The 18,444-nt window shown below is 39.1% G+C and overlaps 1 protein-coding gene across 7 annotated transcripts in view; it reads left to right on the plus strand.

Moving 5' to 3' along the window:
- Positions 1-18,444, plus strand: part of EPHA6 (EPH receptor A6) — a 536,080-nt gene that overhangs the window by 370,578 nt on the left and 147,058 nt on the right. For 4 of the 7 annotated variants that reach the window (XM_068909229.1, XM_068909191.1, XM_068909211.1 and 1 more), the window contains 2 exons: positions 15,707-15,754; positions 16,176-16,338. The exons of 1 other annotated variant lie outside the window; for it this stretch is intronic. In XM_068909229.1, the coding sequence (XP_068765330.1) occupies positions 15,707-15,754; positions 16,176-16,338 (211 nt within the window). The remainder of the gene's footprint in view (positions 1-15,706; positions 15,755-16,175; positions 16,339-18,444) is intronic. 2 more of the 7 variants (XM_068909201.1, XM_068909247.1) reach the window with 1 other exon arrangement.

The following is an 18,444-nucleotide window of genomic DNA, read 5'->3' on the forward strand; positions in this document are numbered from 1 at the left end:
CATATTATACAGATGAACACTTTAAAATAAAAGATGCGTTAAATCCTTTGTGCTAGAATGGAAAGTACACAGTAGATAAGCCTTTACTTTAAATACATGATTTAGTTAACCAGCTCAAATACTTAGAAAGGATGTGTCATTAAGTAACTCCCAAGTAGTTTTGTTCGTTTTGCACCTTAATAAAATAATGAATGTAAGAAAAGATAACGTATAAGTAACATAAAAAAATCTCTTTTTACTTTTTTTTAGTGCATTAGTATTAGTAGTTTCAAAGTGCCCTTTCTTGATGCTCTTGTCAGGGAGGCTGAGTTAACAACCTGTTATTATGTACTCCTTACCGAGCTGTTAATAGCTTCTGCAGGAATTCACCTGCTGCTCATAAAAACATTTATGTTGCTGTAGGAACTTCACTGGGTTGATGCGTCTTGTATTTGCAATGACCTTGTACAAACTATCTGGTTTTCTTGTATACGTTGTCATAAGTAATAGCACATAATATTATCACAATAGTGATTCTTTAGTGATTGAGAAAGCACTTCCTTTATAAAAATGTGTTTTCATATGTCTGTAAATTTCCTTAGATTTTTTTCAGATCAAGTTTTTTGTCATTATCATCTCCAAAAAAATTATTTCTGGTGAAGTTAGTTAAATTGCAAATGGACACTTCCCTGTTACAAAACAAAACAAAACAAAACAAAAAACTCAAATGAAACTTGCTTTCTGTGTTTTGAGAGTGCAAAGTCAGCGTTTTAGCTGACTTGTTAGATTATGTTTTATTCCTTTAAATTTATGTTAAACTGATTGGAAAAATACTTCTGTTGTTTTGCTTTATATCCCTCTCGTATCTCTCTGAGATTGAGGAAAACGTGAATTCAAACAATACGCCATATTTAATGCTGAAGTAACACCAGCATCTGCAGCGTACTCATAATGCCAGAGGTGAATTCAGCCCTTTTAAGTTAACATTAGAAAGTAGATGTTTGCTGGCTGCATGCACTGAGGCACAAAAGAATACACACACATGCTCACAAATACATAAAGCATGGGATATTTCAGTGCCTGCTCAATAATGTTTTGATAAAAGTGAAAAAGTTTGCTTAACGAAATATGCTACACTGAATCTCAGAGGATCAGCCCTGATCAGCAGGTACTCTCCTGCCTCTCATTAATTGTTTTTATTGGAGTGATTAAGCTGAAATTTTGGTATTTTCATATTTTGTATTTTGGAATACAGTTCCCCCCGAGTTGATGTTGTTTGGGTGGTATTGCAATCTGTGTTAATATTGCCAACATCATTCTGTAAGTGCTGATTTTCTCTGGAAAGAATGTCCCAAAGACATATACATGCAAACTTTACATATTAAATATTCATGAATCCAGGTATTATCATCTTATAGTCATGAATATTTAGATTAATCCTACTGATTTTCATCATTCCTGCCAGAATCACAATAGCAGTCTGAGTCACTTCTATCTATGAAAGTAGGTATTCTGGTTACTTAAATAAAAGGGATAGCTCTAATAACTCCAGTGGATAGGTAGAATCACTTGAATATGAATAATAGTCACAAAATTACACTACAGCTTTGAAAATATGTTGTGCTTTTTTGTCACATTAGAATATTGGCTACATCAAATTGTAGCAAGTCACCATTATTCTGGAGGTCTTCTGAAAAAGTGGAGCATTCCTGTTGTACTGAAATTCCACTTCGGTTGTAAGCTGCTCCCTTACTTTAAAAATGTCTTCATGCTTCAATATAAGATAAAGGAACCTCACTTTCTAGGTTCAGTGTGGAAATGCAGCAGTTCTGTGTGTACAGCGTTATTATGATTGTACCAGTGCTAATAACGCTGGAAGTAAGAAGATTCCCTATGATATGTCTCAGCAGCTTAGAGAACTTCAGGTATTTGGGCTGTGGTTTTTTCCATTACAGGCTTTTGATGTTGCATGAGGTGTCCCTTTTTGTTATCCTTCCTCCAGGGCCTTGCGTTCTCACTTAAAAAACTCCATTATCTGCTAAGTTACTCCCCACTTTTAACTAGAAGTAGTCAATATTATACAGAGGTATGTTGCATTTGACTGAACGAAGCACTGTTACTCATGATTATTCACTATTTATTTCTCATAGCCGAGAAAATAGGATATATCCAGTGAAATCATTGGGAAGTAGATTTAAAACAGAGAAAGATTTCTTTTAAATAGTTTGTAATTAACCTTGTTGCCAAAGGATGTTTTGGAAGCCACAAGCATAAACAGGTTCAAAAAATAATTAAGTAAATTCATGGAAGAGGAGTCTTTCATGAGCTGTAAAATATAATGAAGCAAATTTAGCTAATTCAGAAAGTCACTAATCTGCAGATTGCTGAGGTCTGGGAGGATGTTACGAGGTGAGCAGGGGAAGGAGGAACTTGTGCTTCTTATGCAGTATTGCAAGTGTAGAGTGATTCCAAATTTTGAACTACACATCTCACACACCAAATGAGCAACCTGACGATTAGCCAATTGACTGACTGTATGTGCATCGTTCTCAGGGTTTGTTTCACAACAGAAAATTTCCAAAAGGCTTCAAATCATACAATTCTGCAGGGTTGCACCTGTTTCCTGTTGAGTTCTGTTTGTCAGCTCTTTTGTTATCTCATTCTGAGGTACACCTTGATGTTAGATATCTCAGAGGAGACTGTGCGTTACTGTTAAAGGATGGTAGCAGCATTTTTGAATACTGTTTGGTTTTGTTAGTAAGCTAGTTCATGCTTGCAGTAGCTCCTTGGTTCTTCCCTGGAAAAGGCAGGGCAGGGGGAAAAAACTTACTAGGGGAAAAAAATGAGAAAAACCTTCAGGGAGAACTCAAGAAGCTGACATTTTTATATATTGAAGTTGGAAAAACTCCTGGAGATACTGGTGCGGAGGATTTCACTGGCAAATGTTTTTAATTAGAAAACAAATGTTTTTAGAGTAGCACATAACTGCTGGAAAGTTAGAATTTAATATTTGGCCTTTTCTGACAATTCATGTTTCCCAACTCCCTTTATTATATTCTGATTGCACTCTGCTCCACCACCAGCTTAAAGTATAGGCCAATTTTTATTCTTCTTTGTTTAACAATCTCCTGTCAGTATAATCGCAGTGTCCTATCTGCTACCTTCACACCTCATTTTCCTGTTTGGTCCTCGATAACCACACAGCTTTTACTTTGGCCACCTCTCACCTCGTTGTGCCGGGGAGAATGTTAACACTGTTTTAGAGTCACCACGTCCCCATCTGTCCTCATTTAATTTTCTCTTTTTAATGGTTCACCTCACATCAACTCATTTCTGCCTTTCCAGGTATATAATGCAATTAAAATGAGGGTTGGCTGGGTTTTGACCTTTCCATATTTTCTTTATGGTTGGTTATCTGTTCTTCCCCTTTTCTTGTTGACAGCTTCACTTTCTGTATGGAGAAAGTGATGAGCTGACTGACAGGCAATCAAAATATAAAATATTGAAAAGCCAAACAGATAAAGTACACTTTGGTATTTCAGGTCCCTAAACCATTACATCTCAGATTAATGACAAGGGAGGTCAAGAAGGGGAGGGAGAAGATTGCAGCCTGAGGTGGCTGATGCCTTAAAATTCTGCTGGTCTCTTCTCTGAAGCAAGCAGTGGAGTCATCTGCAATTTTTTCTATGGTCTTACCTTTTCCTGTCAGGGTTTTCATCTTAGTTCAGGTTTATCTTCTAAACAGATCCTTGTAATTACTCTTCTATGTTTACCTTAAGTTTATTAGTCAGCTGGAACCATAAAGCGCAAGTTATTTAGCAAGTGTTCTTTTCGGGAAGATGAATGGGTTTTTTGACTATTATTTCTAATTCTTGTAATTTTTCTTGTCACTCTATACTACAATAAGAATTTACCTCATCCTGTTGGTCATTTTTTAATCAGATAGCAGTTAATGTTAAAAGCACGTTTTTGAACTTACGAGTGAGTCTAATCTCTAATACCTTCCAAACTTTATTGTTGGCATTCATGTTAATGCTATAGGTCAGAATAATCTTTTAATAGAAAATCGTACACCAAATGTTTTAAAGATAAAGAAGCTTTCCAAGAGAGACTTCCTGAGCTTCCCAGGTATAGTAATTTTAGCGATTTCCATGTAATTGCTCCTCATCTGCAACAATCAAAGTGAGCTGAGAAAGGAGATATGACTAGGGGCAGTAAGCATCTAGAGATCATATTATAGGAATAATTGTATTACAGGAAAAAATAATTTTTGATAATTGTTGGGGACAAAGTAGTTGTAATTAGAATAAGGGCAGTATAAATCAAAGGCAGTTTCCATAAATTATGGAAGTTATGGGGGCTGTATTTTTCTTGGAAAACACAGGCAGTCAGTAAAAAATCCACAGTTTGCTGTTATTTGACTTTAATGAATTCTCTTTGAGCTAATTAATCACATATTGACTATAGCTAGTAATTACCTACTGTTTCACTTTAAAGTGTGTCCAACATTAAAGTTCAGTTTTTCTTAGGAGTAATTAAGTGCCATCATGGCTGATTCCTTGAGAAAATTAGGGAAGGGACTGGAGATTTACTTTCATGATGATTCAGAGCTAGGATTAATGAAAATCCCTCGCTTCGAGACTTGTGGCTGTTCCTTTAAAATAATACTGCTTCCTCTGTATGTCATCTTGTGTATATCCTTCAAACTGATGTATCTAGAAGAGAAGAAAAATGTGACCAAGTGGTCTCATAAAAGTTTGTTTTTTATTATTGATGCTTTTATTTCAACACTGATCTTTTCTAAGTCATAGAACTCGGAATCTTCTTCTTTACTTTAGTTTGGTATTTACTAAGGTTTGACATTGTGCTTTAGTGCGCAAGACAAAGAGCCTGGTCCCTGTGGTGTATAGATTGAATCTCTGTTACCATTTCCTCCTATTAGAGTATAGTTCTCCAAAAATGCTAAGCAGGGTTATGTGGCTTAAGCACAAAATTTTCATATTGAGGCATGATGGATATAAACTACAAAATTTATGTGCAAATGGTTGACAGTAAATTCAGTTAATGTCTCCGTGAATTCTTCCTGCACACATAAATGTGGAAGTTTTAAGTATACAGGTATGTTTTCAGCTGGCAGAAGCCTTTGAAAGCCTTTTCCCCAGTGTCAATTTAAGAAGGCTTTTCAGTTACTCAGGGGACTCAATGAATTGTATACCTTGATTGTCATTCAAAAAATAAGCCAGGCACAGAGTAAATAGCAAGAGAGTGGTAATTCCTTGAGCTCCCGTTATATATTTTAAGTAATAGGAAATGGTATTTAGTTATCTTTTTCCATTGCTAAAATAAGTACTGATAGTATTTTGATTAGAGCCATATTTCTCTTTCCCAATCCAGTATTAACTGTGATAAATCTTGTAGGACTGAAAGTGGCTGAATCTTTATCAGGGCTTTGCTGGTAAAGTTAATCTAAAGATTACTTAAGCATCATAAGCAAAATTCAGCATTTCAGCTTGTATTTCCATTAATCTGTGTTTGCACTAAGCATTGTTAGTTCTTGTATACTTTTTCTCGCCCATAAATTCAGAATTTGAACTCCTTGATTCGGGTATAAGTCTAAAATGATAAAAGATCATCAGATTTTGGTTAGTCTTTATCAATACTTTACCTCATATATGTGCACATAGTCTTCATTTCTGTGCTGTTTCTCTGAAATAAGGTGGGGGAAAGTTAGAGGGCAGCATGTTCATATATGGGTGGTTTATCTATTAGTTTGCAGGCTTTAAATGTCATCAGAGGTAATCCCTTTCTTTTGAGCGTATGAGAAAAAATGGTGATACATACCATGTTAATATAACCTCTGGATGTTGATTGTATATAGCATACAGTAATGAAGTAGCTACCTTTAGTGACACATAATGAAGAATTATCGGTTGGTGTCATACAACAGAAATGTTTCGTTACAGCATATGTTGAAGGGACAGATGCAGCTCTTCTGATGCACTCTGAAAGCAGAAAGCTCTTCATTTTTTAATACTCTGATCCTGCTACCCCATTAAATCAGTTTGTCTAGTTTCAGATCATTAGCACCATTGTAACTTCTGTTCAGTCAGACCGGTAGCTTTCATATACAAAGCCTGGGAGAGGAAACAGAGGATGCAACAGAGCTCCAATGAAGAATAATATTTCTTTAGATATGAGAGATTGTCCTGATCAGAAAACCAAGTACAGAATTAGGATATTCAGATGCTCATACAGTGATGGCTGCAGGAAAGAGTCCAATTCTGAAAGGTGCTTGTGTATTACCAAACGGTCTTCATAGGAGACTATGGACACTCTCTGTCTTTGAATCAATTGACAAGAATAGCACAAACAATAAGAAAACTACAATTTCCTCAGAAATAGAGATAGTATTTTCAAAGTTTACAATATAATTCTGTGTTTAAATTGGACAGATAGTGTTAGGTTCTGTCTCATAGTGTAATAACATTGACATGACTTGTCTTTTGCATTATATTTATGTTTTAATGATAAATTTTCACCAAGATAAATTAGCAATATGGAAGAGGTCTTACTGCCTCATATGACGAGTAGTTACCATTTGAGTACGTTATATTAGATTTACTCCTTTAAAGCTTCAGACCATGTGTTCTCAGGAATACTTCTGAATCCTGTGCTGTCTAAAGATAACAATGCTGCTTTAATACTAATGTGAAGGATCAGAATATTTCTTGTACTTCTTTTACATCAATCCAGAGCACTGTGTAATGGCCAGCAATTTGCTTACTGCTTACGTGCAAAGGGAAAATATTGCCATATCAGTGAAACTTCTTTCCTTTTGCAGATTCTGTGGAAGTCCTCTGTAGTTACCAAAAATTGCAGAACAAATGTAGTCCTTGACAGGTCCCATGATCCTGGAAGCATCAGTGTCCAAGTCAGAGACCTATCACAGAACGTACTGTGGCTCCCTTTAAGCCCACGAAACCATGGAAAACATGGTGCAGGGCAGGAGGGCTGATATATGTCTAAATCTTGCCCCAGTGTAAAATGAGGGTGAGGTCAAAGCATGCACCTCGGTGCATGAGTGCATGCAGGAAGTACATCCCTTTCCTCTAACTGAGATTAGTTTATGAACCCAGGATCCATGCAAGATTAAGTAGTGCAAAGAATGAAACAAATCATCCCATGCTTCTCTGCATGCTGGAACTGTGTTGTTTTCTTCTGAGACTGTCTTTAGCCTCTTTGGGAACAATCATGACAGAATGAATAGCCAACTTCAAAAGCCAAAGCTTCCAGGCTACCACCATCAACTTCAAACTGTCTCTCTGTGGGAAAAGCCGTAGCTTTCCAGGTACACGGTAGATCTTGTGACTGTGATGAAGGAGTCTTGGCAAAAGCATCTTTGATCCTTGAGGACTTCTCTCTCTGCATATCCAGCTGTGGGTCTGTCACAAACTATTTAGGAAAAGATTACTTGGTATTTCATACAGATATCGGGTTTCCAAAGGCTAATGTAAGCTGAAATTCTCCAAAAGGATCTGAAAATACAGCCAATAATACTCTGTTATTTCAGTGAGACAAGCTGAAATAGAAAAAATTTAACATGACATGAATGTGAATTTTACTAGACCACTCCTTGTCCACTTCCTAATATTTTCTTTAAGAAGTAAAACCCTGAAGCTTATCCTGTTAAGCGTCATGGAATAGTTTATCAGCTTTTCCAAGTAAGGAACATTTTCTTTTGGTAAACACAAGCTTCTTGTTGATCATTATAGTTGGGGGGATGGGGGGAGTTGTGTCCCCCTCCCAATAAAAGGCAGCAAGCGTGGCGATTACTGTCTCAGGTATGTTTTTACAGACATTGCAGAATATTCCTTTGGACACTAGCAGTATGCAACTGATGCAAAATACTAAGTAGTGCCTTCTCGACCAGAACACGTTGTGGTCAATAAATTCATCCACTTTTCTCCTGCACAGAAAATTGGATGATTTCCAATGCACTATCAGCAGAGCCTTAGACTGTAAGGTCATTGAGCTAGTGCCAAATATATATGGGGTTGTTGTGTCTGTCCTTCTGTAAATTCCCTTTTGGAAGATGGCCAGAGCCCCCTTTCAGTCTCAGACAGAGCCACGTGTGTCACTGGCATAAGTGACTGCTAGTCGATTGAGTACAACGAATCTCTTTGCACTTCTCTGAGCACTGAGTTTAGTTCTCGGTACTCAGTTTTCCACACCTCCCCATGAAGCATCATTTAATAGCAGTCCATACTAACAGTCTCAAAGTGTAACTGAGTTGTTTTTCATCAGTTAGCAGCACTGCTGTATAAAAATGAAATATTCCAAAACAGACCGAACACAGGTGCAGGGATAAGGTTATCCAGGCAAATACCGTGGAAAGTATTTCACATCTGGCACCAAACTTTGTTACAAAGCAGGGAAAAATTGTCTTGGCCTACACTGTGGCGTTAGATGGTGTTGCAGAGGCATCCTCACAGTGAGTTTGAAAATACTTGGTGGCAGAGATTCAAGTGTCAACTATTGTTATTCTTTGGAGATTTGTCTTCCGTATGAGTCCAGGCAAAAATGGCTCATTTCTTTGTGTGAAAACTTCACACAAAATGCTGCCAAGTTGCACGCCTTTTTTTTTTCTTTTCCCTTGTGTTTGAGCACCGCTCTCCTCCGACGCCTGCTGCCGGAGCTTGTTTCCCAGGCGTGCCAGGGTGGCAAAATTGCCCTCTTTCCCTTGCGACAATAAATCCTGCCCTCTTGCCCAAATGACAGCGGTATTACTTTTATGACCGTGCACGCTCAGGCATAGGTGTACAGCGCTTGTGATGGGTGGAGAGGGAGGCTGGCGCAAGCTCAGAGGCGAGTTCCCCTCCTGTGACCCCTCAGGAGCAGGCAGTCGGGCTGCGGCGGAGGAGCCTTGCGCCAGGGGGGAGAGCAGGAGAGAGACCCCTCCGCACCGAGGGGGCCGACAACGAAATGGTGTCCTAAGCTGCGGGGAGGAGGGACAGAGGAAGAGCCCTCCCGGCCCCTCTTTAGCAGGGCAGACGGTCCCTGGAGGAAGGGAGAGCGCGGAGGCCAGGGCGAGAGGGGGCTGTGAGGGCTTCCCTGTGGTGGGTGCAGCCGGGGCCTGGCGGTGGCCCTGGGGCGCGAGGAGAGACAAGCGAGAGGCCCTGCGACACTGCAGCGGGGAGCAGCAGCAGTCCCTGCCAAACAGCTCCCAGTGACCAGAAATGTAAAATTGAACCCGATTTTGGCCGTGGGCAGGACTGCAGCGGGGCACGGAGGGGCTGAGGAGGGGGAAGAGGAGCGTGGGTCCATGGTACGCAGGTGAGGCAGGAGAGGGCCGCGCGCGGCAGGGACGGCAAACCAGGGAGCGCTGTTGCACGGGGACGGGGTAAGGGGCAGGCAGACCGCCGCTCACCCTTGTGGCCGAGGGGCACAATATGTGACACGATATTCGTGGGTTCTCGCTTCTCCGTGTGCACGGCGGGGTGTGTGTCCCGGACAAGCAGGTGAGCCGGAGGCCTGCGGCCAGTGGGGGAAGTGACGCTTTCTCCCGGGTGCAAGGGAGCCTGCCCCAGGGGGAGGAAAGGGGAGAGCTGGCAGGGGGTGCAGGACGCACACCCACACACCCCGGGTGCCCTGCGAACCGATGAGAAGGAGGGAGCAACCCGCCGGCCGTTACAGGTGACCGAAACGGGCCGCCGCTCTGACAGGTGCCGCGTTCGCCGCCCCCGGTGTGAGAGCGAGGGACCCACGTCCCCCTCATCCCTCGTATCTCGACGCTCTTCGCTTCCTCCGCGTGAAAAGTTACGTGGTCTGAACTGAAATAAAACATGGCCTTTGGGGGTCTGAAGGCTTCTCGGTTTTCTTTGGGGATTTCGCTGTAAGGAAGTCTGGGCCGACCCCGGGCAGTGCTCACCCCAGGCGTGCCCCAGCACACGCGTGTTTCGGGGTTTTCTGTCGCTGAGTAATGTGGGGGTCTTGCCTGGATATCGGTGGTACCGAGAAACGCTTACCACTTCACCCATTTTTCTTTCAAGTGTACGTTTCTACAGTCCTCGTCTTAGCATTGTGGTAAATCATCACGAATGTCATCGTATTCTTTAAAATGCTGATCAGCAGTTTTAATACATTTCAGTACCTCTTAGAATCAGTTTGTAAAACCTTTTAAGTGCACAGCTTAGGTTTAATTTGATACTCAGCATTCAGCTTTATTCAAGGAAAATGTTTTTTCCATTGCTGTAATTCAGAAGGGGCAGAAGGAATAAATTCACCAAGTTAAAAGAAAAAAGGCAGAAAAAAGAGAACTAGGATTTGATGGCAGAGTATTTGATCACTTTCAAGTACTGCTCCCCTGAAACTTGTACCTGAACTTGTCTCTCTACTGAATATTCTGATAAAAGTAATCTAGACAGAGAGCCAAGTTTCATCCTTCAGTAATGCTTACAGTTTGCTGAAAAGTTAGCATGTTTTCCAGAGAAAAGGGTTGGCTCAAATTAAGAAGATGGGGTGCCCAAATGGCCATGTGAAAAAAAGTATTTGGAAGCTAATGCACGTCACTGACTGAGATCCTTCCCGTTTCTTCTGCTTTGCCAGTGTATTTTTTGATAAAAGTTATATTTCTAGACAAATAATTTATCGTCAACTTTTCTTATGACACAATGCATTGAATGACAGAATACAATGAAATATAAGCTGCAAGCATCACTTTCTACAAGGCCATATTGTGGTTGTCTAAAAACATCATAGTTTCTTGTCACCTTGTGAAAGAAATAAAAAGGCTTATCAGTTATTAAAATGTTTTTTCATCATCGTCATCCTCAAAATTGCAGCTGGACAATCCAGGCTCAAAGTTTGCAAGTTAGGTTCAAATATCTGAAAAACAGATTAAGATGATTGTAACCTGCAGGGTCTGAAAAGAACTATCTGCTAGTGTTTATTCAGCATTTCTGTGTATTCAGGGTTGACAATTTTCTGTAATTCAGAAACTTTTTTGCTTTATAAGAAAAAGTGACCTCAGGTTTTAGTTATACAGTTTTCAAGGTTCAACAGATTTGTGATAACCTTGCTGTACTATTATATAAACTGTGCAACAAACCAGAAGCCAATATTCATTTTCTATAATTTGCCAAGTAATATATTCCAAAATTAATTCTAGCATTATCAGCTACAAATGATGATTCACTGACAGCACTGAAAATATTTTAATTCAGTAGATTTTTTACATTTTCAAATACTCCTCATATAGTTTAACTGATGATCTGAAAATAATGAAACTTGCAATGGATTGTTTCAGTTATCAGAAATATTTTTTTCCTTTGATTTGAGCCATCATTAGCAAGAAGAAAAGAAAAATAAAAGTTGTTCCTTCAGTTGCTGAAGGATCAAATATATTGTTGGCAATAGCTGATACTTTGTCCTACCAAAATGTGTCATTAGAAGTGTGGGTCAATTTTGGAAAATAATAGTATTTAAATCTCTGGCACGTAAAAGTTAGCATGGTAAAGAGTTAAACAGTACCATGGCACACTGTTTTTATAAACTTCTGTACTATCATGTTGTTCTCTCTAATTTTATACCTCTTAGCTGCAAAGAAAGTTCTAGGTTTTATTCTTTATAACTATGCCAGAATTATTCCTGTAGTCCACTCCCCCACCGTTCTTTATCTGATGGTCTGCCACGAACCACTGAGGAAACAGCGTAAGCCTGCTGACATTTATTGCTGTCTTTATTGATCCATGGAAAGCCATTTCTCCAATCATCCTAGAATGAAAAAAGCCTTTCGTTTCTTAGGGATGCAACTGAATTTGTTGATTAAATGTTACCATCACAGTTCTTGTTACGCTCATTATCTTTCACCAACTAAAAATAAAAAATTATACTCGCTCACTGCCTGCTTAGCCTCCTTGTTTAGGGACGCACTAGATCCCGAGTGCTGTGTTCTGTACAAGTAACATGTAGCTTGTGATAAAGATATATAGTACAAAATGATCTTTAGAAATTGAAAGGTTGAATATGTAGGATAATCCGTAACAGAAATTCTACAAGGCAGATGAGAGCTACTCTAGGAATGTGTTTCAAATATTTTTCAGTGGCAGGCAAAGCAATTTCTCTATAAGGCTTGTAGGGTCTTTTGGCTTCAATGGTGCTATATAAATATATTGTTTAGTGTAAAGCCCATAGTACTTGATCTCAAGCAGGAAGGTATTCTGGGGAAAGGAAATGGCCTCCAACTGTTACATCCAAATTATAGCCAAGACTTAAGGGCAAGGTACCAGACCAAACACCTCATGCCATTTATATGGATTAAAGAAAAACACCTTGTATGCCAAGCCAAAAATTTACTGATTGTCTGAACCGTAACAGCTTAATCACAGATTTATTATTAGTCCAGCTGCAATAATACTAACACTTGTCCAAAATATTCAGCTATTACAGCTCATTCCCAGTAACATTAAAACGGATATTTACAGACGCTCTAGCATCTCTCCCTTCTCCTGGTGTTACGGCTCACGCTTGTAGCATCCTAGCACTGATCGTGCTAGTTTTCCTGCGGAGAAAGGGAGAGCGGCTGCAGTGAGTTGCTGCCTCTCTGAGTTCTTCAGTGGGAGGAGTATGGTGTTGATCTTGCTCTTAGATCTGCTTAGGATTATTTTTATATGTGACAAGCACAGCCCACTAGTTCTTTTGTCCACAAATTCGTTGTTATATCCACATTTTGTTTGCATATTTTACATATGTCAGATACTTGTTCTTTGCTCTGTTATCTATAAATATATATTTTTTTCAGTTTTACCTGGCACCCAATCTTGTGTTCCTTAGTGACCAGTAATCAGCCATTTGTGAACTATGTTTATAGCCCTGGGGACTTTGTTGCCTTTTTGTACTTGCACTTTCAAGGCCTCTATTATCTTTGCTTCTGTTTTGGGGAGTCCCTTATAACAATCTCCATTTTTCTTTAATAGCCTTCAAACTGGGATGTCTGACAACATAAGTAATGTTTTATTAGCACAATCTAGTCATCCATATATGCTTGTTCTAGGGTCGTTGCATTATGTCACACTGCAAAGGTAGCAAATTGTTAGAAGATTTGCATGTATATCTGTAGATAAATATAGCTGTAGATAAAATAATAGCTTTGGTAAATACTTGACATCAGTATTTATCAGTTATGTCACTGGTACCACTGTGACACTATGAAAAGTGCTTTACAATACAGCAAATACAGCTCTGATTCAGCTATTGAGAAGTCATTCCCAGTTCTTGGCTGCCACTGGCCTTGTTCTGCAGTCCTGTACAGTAAATCTTAGCACTGAGTCCGGGGGAGTCTCCACTACTTTTGACAAAATATCCATTTCCATTCTCCTCTGAAGGAACTCCTTCAAGTTTCATCAAATTATTCTGAAACCTTGTGTCTACAATCTCTCCAGCAGGTCAGAATAAACCAGTAAATTGTAAAAAGTACTTGATCTCAAGCTGCAAGGTAGTCTGGGGAGAGGCTTTCAATTGTTACACCATACAGTGAAATCCCTTAAGTGCTGGTATCCTCCTTATCTTGCAGGCTGCTGAGCCTACATAAAAATCTCCCTCGTTCCAGTAAAGTCTCCACCTACTGGTGTCTGGGCCGTGAAGGAAGGAGCTGGCTTGCTCCCAGGTTTGAAAACCCAAACTGCACATAACTAGTCGCCTAAACCTTTGTACTGAAGCATACTAGCATCCACATAGAGCAAGCGTTTGCTCTTTTACCTAGCCATTAATAAATAAATCCAGAATCTTCTCTTCCTTGGATGTCATTTCCTTACCTGGATTAAAGTGTGGAAACAGAGGCTTGGAGTGGTAATGTGTTTAGCAGGCAAGATCACAAACATAGGGCTGTACCTATGATTTCTTTTCCAGGCATGCAATTCAATGGGGTCCTAGGACAGTGCAAAAGCAGGTGCCTTTTTTTCCTGGTCCTTAGATTGATTTTGAGCTGGTTGCTTGCTTTTGTTGAACAACTTGATCTCTTTGGGCTGAAATTTACACAGTTTGATCAGCAGCTTCATTACTAAATAATTTCAAGTCTCATTGTGTTCTCCAAGACTGCAGAGCCTATCCAAGTGATATGTTAAGTTGTATGACCCCTCTGCAGATGAAGGTCCCTCGAAGTTGCACGTATAACAAAGCTGCGCAACAGAAATTAACTATTCATGACACACTGGATGTTTATAAGGATGTATAGAAACTACTCTGTATGTGTTGGAGTTGGACTAGATGATCTCTAAAGGTTCTTTCCAACTTCAACCATTCTGTGTGAGTTCTCTATTTCCTCACAAATCACAAAATAAACCTATTATACCTTTTTTTGCTCAAATACATGCTATTTTTCAAGCTGAAGTAAACTTAATCTCAAACAAAAAAAAAATCTGTCACTTTAACAGCTTGGCCTTATGTCAGAAGAGAATAGATATTTTCTGAAATTTCTCAAAAAATTAAAGATTAAGAACCACCAAACTGTTCAAAGCAAAGTTTCAAGTGATTGGGAGAGGGGTTTTTGGTATTTATACAAGTTGTTAGACTATATATTGATTGCACTCTCCATCCATAATACTGCATACACACTGTGTCTTAGTGTTTCAATTTAAATATACACTTCTTACTATTTCGAAACTTGGTTATAGACTGTAGAATAAATCAATGCTTCATCTTACTACGAATTCTTGAATTATTTCCATTGTTTGCCTTAAGCAGTAAGTGCCATTATTTTGAATATTGGTCACTGTTTCCTACCTTCCTGCTCTTCTGTCACTTAATAGAATCATTAGGTTCTTTCTGTGTGTTTATTTTTTATAAAATTTGGTTTTCTTGGCCATCTCCTTGTACGCCTACGAGAGGAATGCTGATATACCTCCTGCCATATGCTAAAATGACTCTGTTATACTATGACTGAATTTGACTGAATGTATTTACTACTTGTTTTATGTAAAAAAATACATATATGTTGTTTAGAAGAGGTTAAGAGTCCAGTAGAATCTAAATGAGACCTATTCTTCTCCTGGTTATATTTCTCTGTGAACCAGATTGTTTCCTTATTAACAGGCTGGAAGCATCATTTGAATAACTTGCACGTGCTCTAATACTGCTGCATAGGATAACAAATGTATATGGTGCCCAATGGCACACAGTGGTTTAATAATCCCACAATTGGATTATTGAGCATTTGCCAAGGACAGCTCTGTTCCAGTGTCAATCTGGGGACAAATCCCCCTATCCTTACCTTAAGGCACCATATAAAATATTGCAGGTTACTGAATTATCAAGTGGTAGTAAGTAGTGAAAGGTAATAAACTTTCTGTTCTTTTAATTCACCCTCTCATGCACAAGTGTCATCAACAACCTGTTTAGCAAAGCTGCGTGTTGTGTTGAGCAGCGAGTAATGTGGCTCATCTCCGGCCTACAGCAGCTGGTCTTCAGTGGCGCTGCACACCATAATTCCCAGTGACTTCTGCAGAAGCAGGGAGTTCTCAGCAGATGCCTGAGATCAACTGCTGGGAGATTAACAGGGGACTGTTACAGATATTATTTCTCCTATTAGTGTGTGAAGGCGAATTTCATGTATAACCACATTACAGCTACCCGGAAAGAGAAATCAAATTCAACAGCAGTGAAGCAGTTGAACCATGCTAGAAGTTTACAAAATTTAAAGAAAAAGTTAATTTGTATTTTCTTTTACCCACAGGTCTACCCACGGATAGCGCCGGCATTTTGGCACTACCTGCGGGTAGAAGTGAGTAGCGGGTATTTGAATACTCCCACATATTTACTTTACAGTTTACTAGCACTTACTGAACTCCTAATTTGTCCATTGTGCAAAAATAATTAGCTGCCATTGTAGCTGCCATTTACTGTGAATGTAGTCTTGTACTAATCCATATTGTTTTAACTACGATATAATTACTAACCCAAGTCACAAAGATGTGATGTACTTATAAGCAAGACTAAGGACAAAAAATTAGAACCTAAATCAAGGCCATATCATACATTGTGATTATAGCACAATCAAAGTACTGAAATCCATACCTGCACCTCCTTTTCTAAACGCATTTTACATTCATGAGAAGAATGTGGAGCCTTAGTTCTGCTGTATCATTTTTGCAAAGCTTGTGCAACTCGACTTGATACCATTTCTCCCCTCTTTTGTCCCTCAGGAGCATGAGCAGCTCAGCTATTCCTCCACAAGGTCCAAGGCTCCAAGTGTTATCATCACAGGTCTCAAGCCAGCCACCAAGTATATATTTCATATCAGAGTAAGGACGGCAGCAGGATACAGCGGCTATAGCCAGAAGTTTGAATTTGAAACTGGAGATGAAAGTAAGTTTTACTGAAGGGAAAAAAATCAAGTACAATAAAAGTACCATTTAATTCTAAAACAGTCAGGCATTGGGACTTTGAACGGCTAAATCCTTACCGTACACTTACCACAGAATTACCACTGCTGACCACAGACTCACTCAGCCCTGCCCTTCTGGTTTGTCTTTTTTTTCCTTTTTTTTTTTGAGCAACAAGTAGAAATCTGAGGATGCAGCTAAAGGAGTGTTTTCCTGAAGTGCAAGACTTCCTATCCTCCCCCATATCATTTCCTCACTCGAACGCCAGTCTTTTAACATCTGTATGTTTTTTAAGTCCAGCAGCTTCGTGTAAACTCCTAGAACACTGTGACAGTCTTTTCTCTATAGTTTTTAGTGCTCCTGGAATCTAGAAGTAAAATTATGTAAATTTTTATATGTGCTTCCAATCAACCAATAAGCATACTAAACATGCCAGTAAGAAGCAAAAAAACCTAAATATTCCTAAGGAACATATAAAAAGGCTTGACTCATACTCTGAGCAACTTGGTAATGAAATCAGATATTGCCCTCCACATTCAGAGAAACTGCAAACAAGATATTTGCAATCATTTGAGATAAAATTAGAGTAGTAGATACAACACTAAAACACTCATTAATGAAATTACTTTAATTGACCAATTATGTATAGCATGTTTTTCATTAGTGTTTTAGAATTCAAGTTGCTTAAGCTAAAGTAGAGACTCAAAACTCTCTGTAAGTGTTTTCAAGAGCACCCGTGGGTCTGTGTTCATTTTCATTTCTTCTTAGCTTCTGTGTCAAAAATGTTTTAGGGAGAGATTTCCAAGTACTTAACACCTAATTGGATTTTTAAAATTTTCTAGGCCCTTGAGCCGATCAGCTGGAATTGAGCTTAAGCACTTGTGTCCTTGCAAGAATTCTAGTAGATCCTGTCTGCATCTTCTGGTGCAATGCTGTACGGAATCTGGCCTTCAGGCACGCGGGGACATACCTTGTATCAAAAGTAAATGGAATTGGAACCTCTAGGAACCTCATTCAGATCTGTGAAAATGCGACTTACCCATCTAAATCATGAAGACTGTTGTTCCTCTGACATTTCCTTCATTGATAGTGCTAAGGCAACATTTCATGGGAATGAGAGCTTATCTGCTCCTTTCCAGCTCGGCATCTCCTTCTCAGTTACACTAATACAGCTATCTCTTGGGCTGCATGGTGAGCTAGAGCAGGACATTAATCTAATTTTAAAATAACTTTTTACATGGATGGGAACAAGTAACTGAGGGAGCTAGAGATCAAAGAGATGATAATTTTTTAAGCTGACCACTGCTACTGAAACCAATGACTCTGGAACCTTAAACAGTTTTGAAAAACATGTTTGTAGTCCTTTAAGTGAAGTAGTTTAGGCTTGCATCCAGATGACTGAGACAGAGGTGTCATTGTAAATGCTGGTGTGTTATTAATTCATCCTTCCCTAAGAGCTCATTCCAGATATCTGAGGTCGGAAGCAGTTCAAATCCCTGTGGTGTCATAGTACCAAGAAACACCGCTGTTACAATGCTGACTGTGTATGTTGGACTAGCTTCTCTAGCTCTATCGCCATGAAGCAAAGAACAAAAAGAGCTAAGGATAGTGCTCTGTAACACAAGAAAGTTAGTTGAGAAAACTGAGTTGTTCTCCCAACTCACTGGAGGACACTGAGGATGACTAGCAATGGTACATGGTTTAGCCTTCCATGGTAAGACAAAAAACAGGTGATAGATTAATGCGTTTTTTATGATGCTACTGTGAGTTTCTCTCAGAATTTACTTGTAAGCCTTATTAGCACAGCAAAATTAGTATGAGCTGTTATGTTATTCAGTGCTAAAAAGGAAATGGTAAATTATTTCATATGTAATTTATTCATTCAAATTTGTATCCCATTTTGGAGAAGCACTGAATTTTTTGGTATAAAATGATACCATATTCTGTGATGTGTTGTCTGAAAATTCACCAGATAATAATCTGTTGCCCGTGGGTTTCTAAGTAGCTGTCTGCTCACTGCATGGAAACACAAGGTTCCTACAGAAACAGAGCTCTATTGAAGAGAATATGTTTCAAATTTCAACACTCT

This window comes from Struthio camelus, chromosome 1 (assembly GCF_040807025.1).
Source record: "Struthio camelus isolate bStrCam1 chromosome 1, bStrCam1.hap1, whole genome shotgun sequence".
Taxonomy (NCBI): Eukaryota; Metazoa; Chordata; class Aves; order Struthioniformes; family Struthionidae; genus Struthio; species Struthio camelus.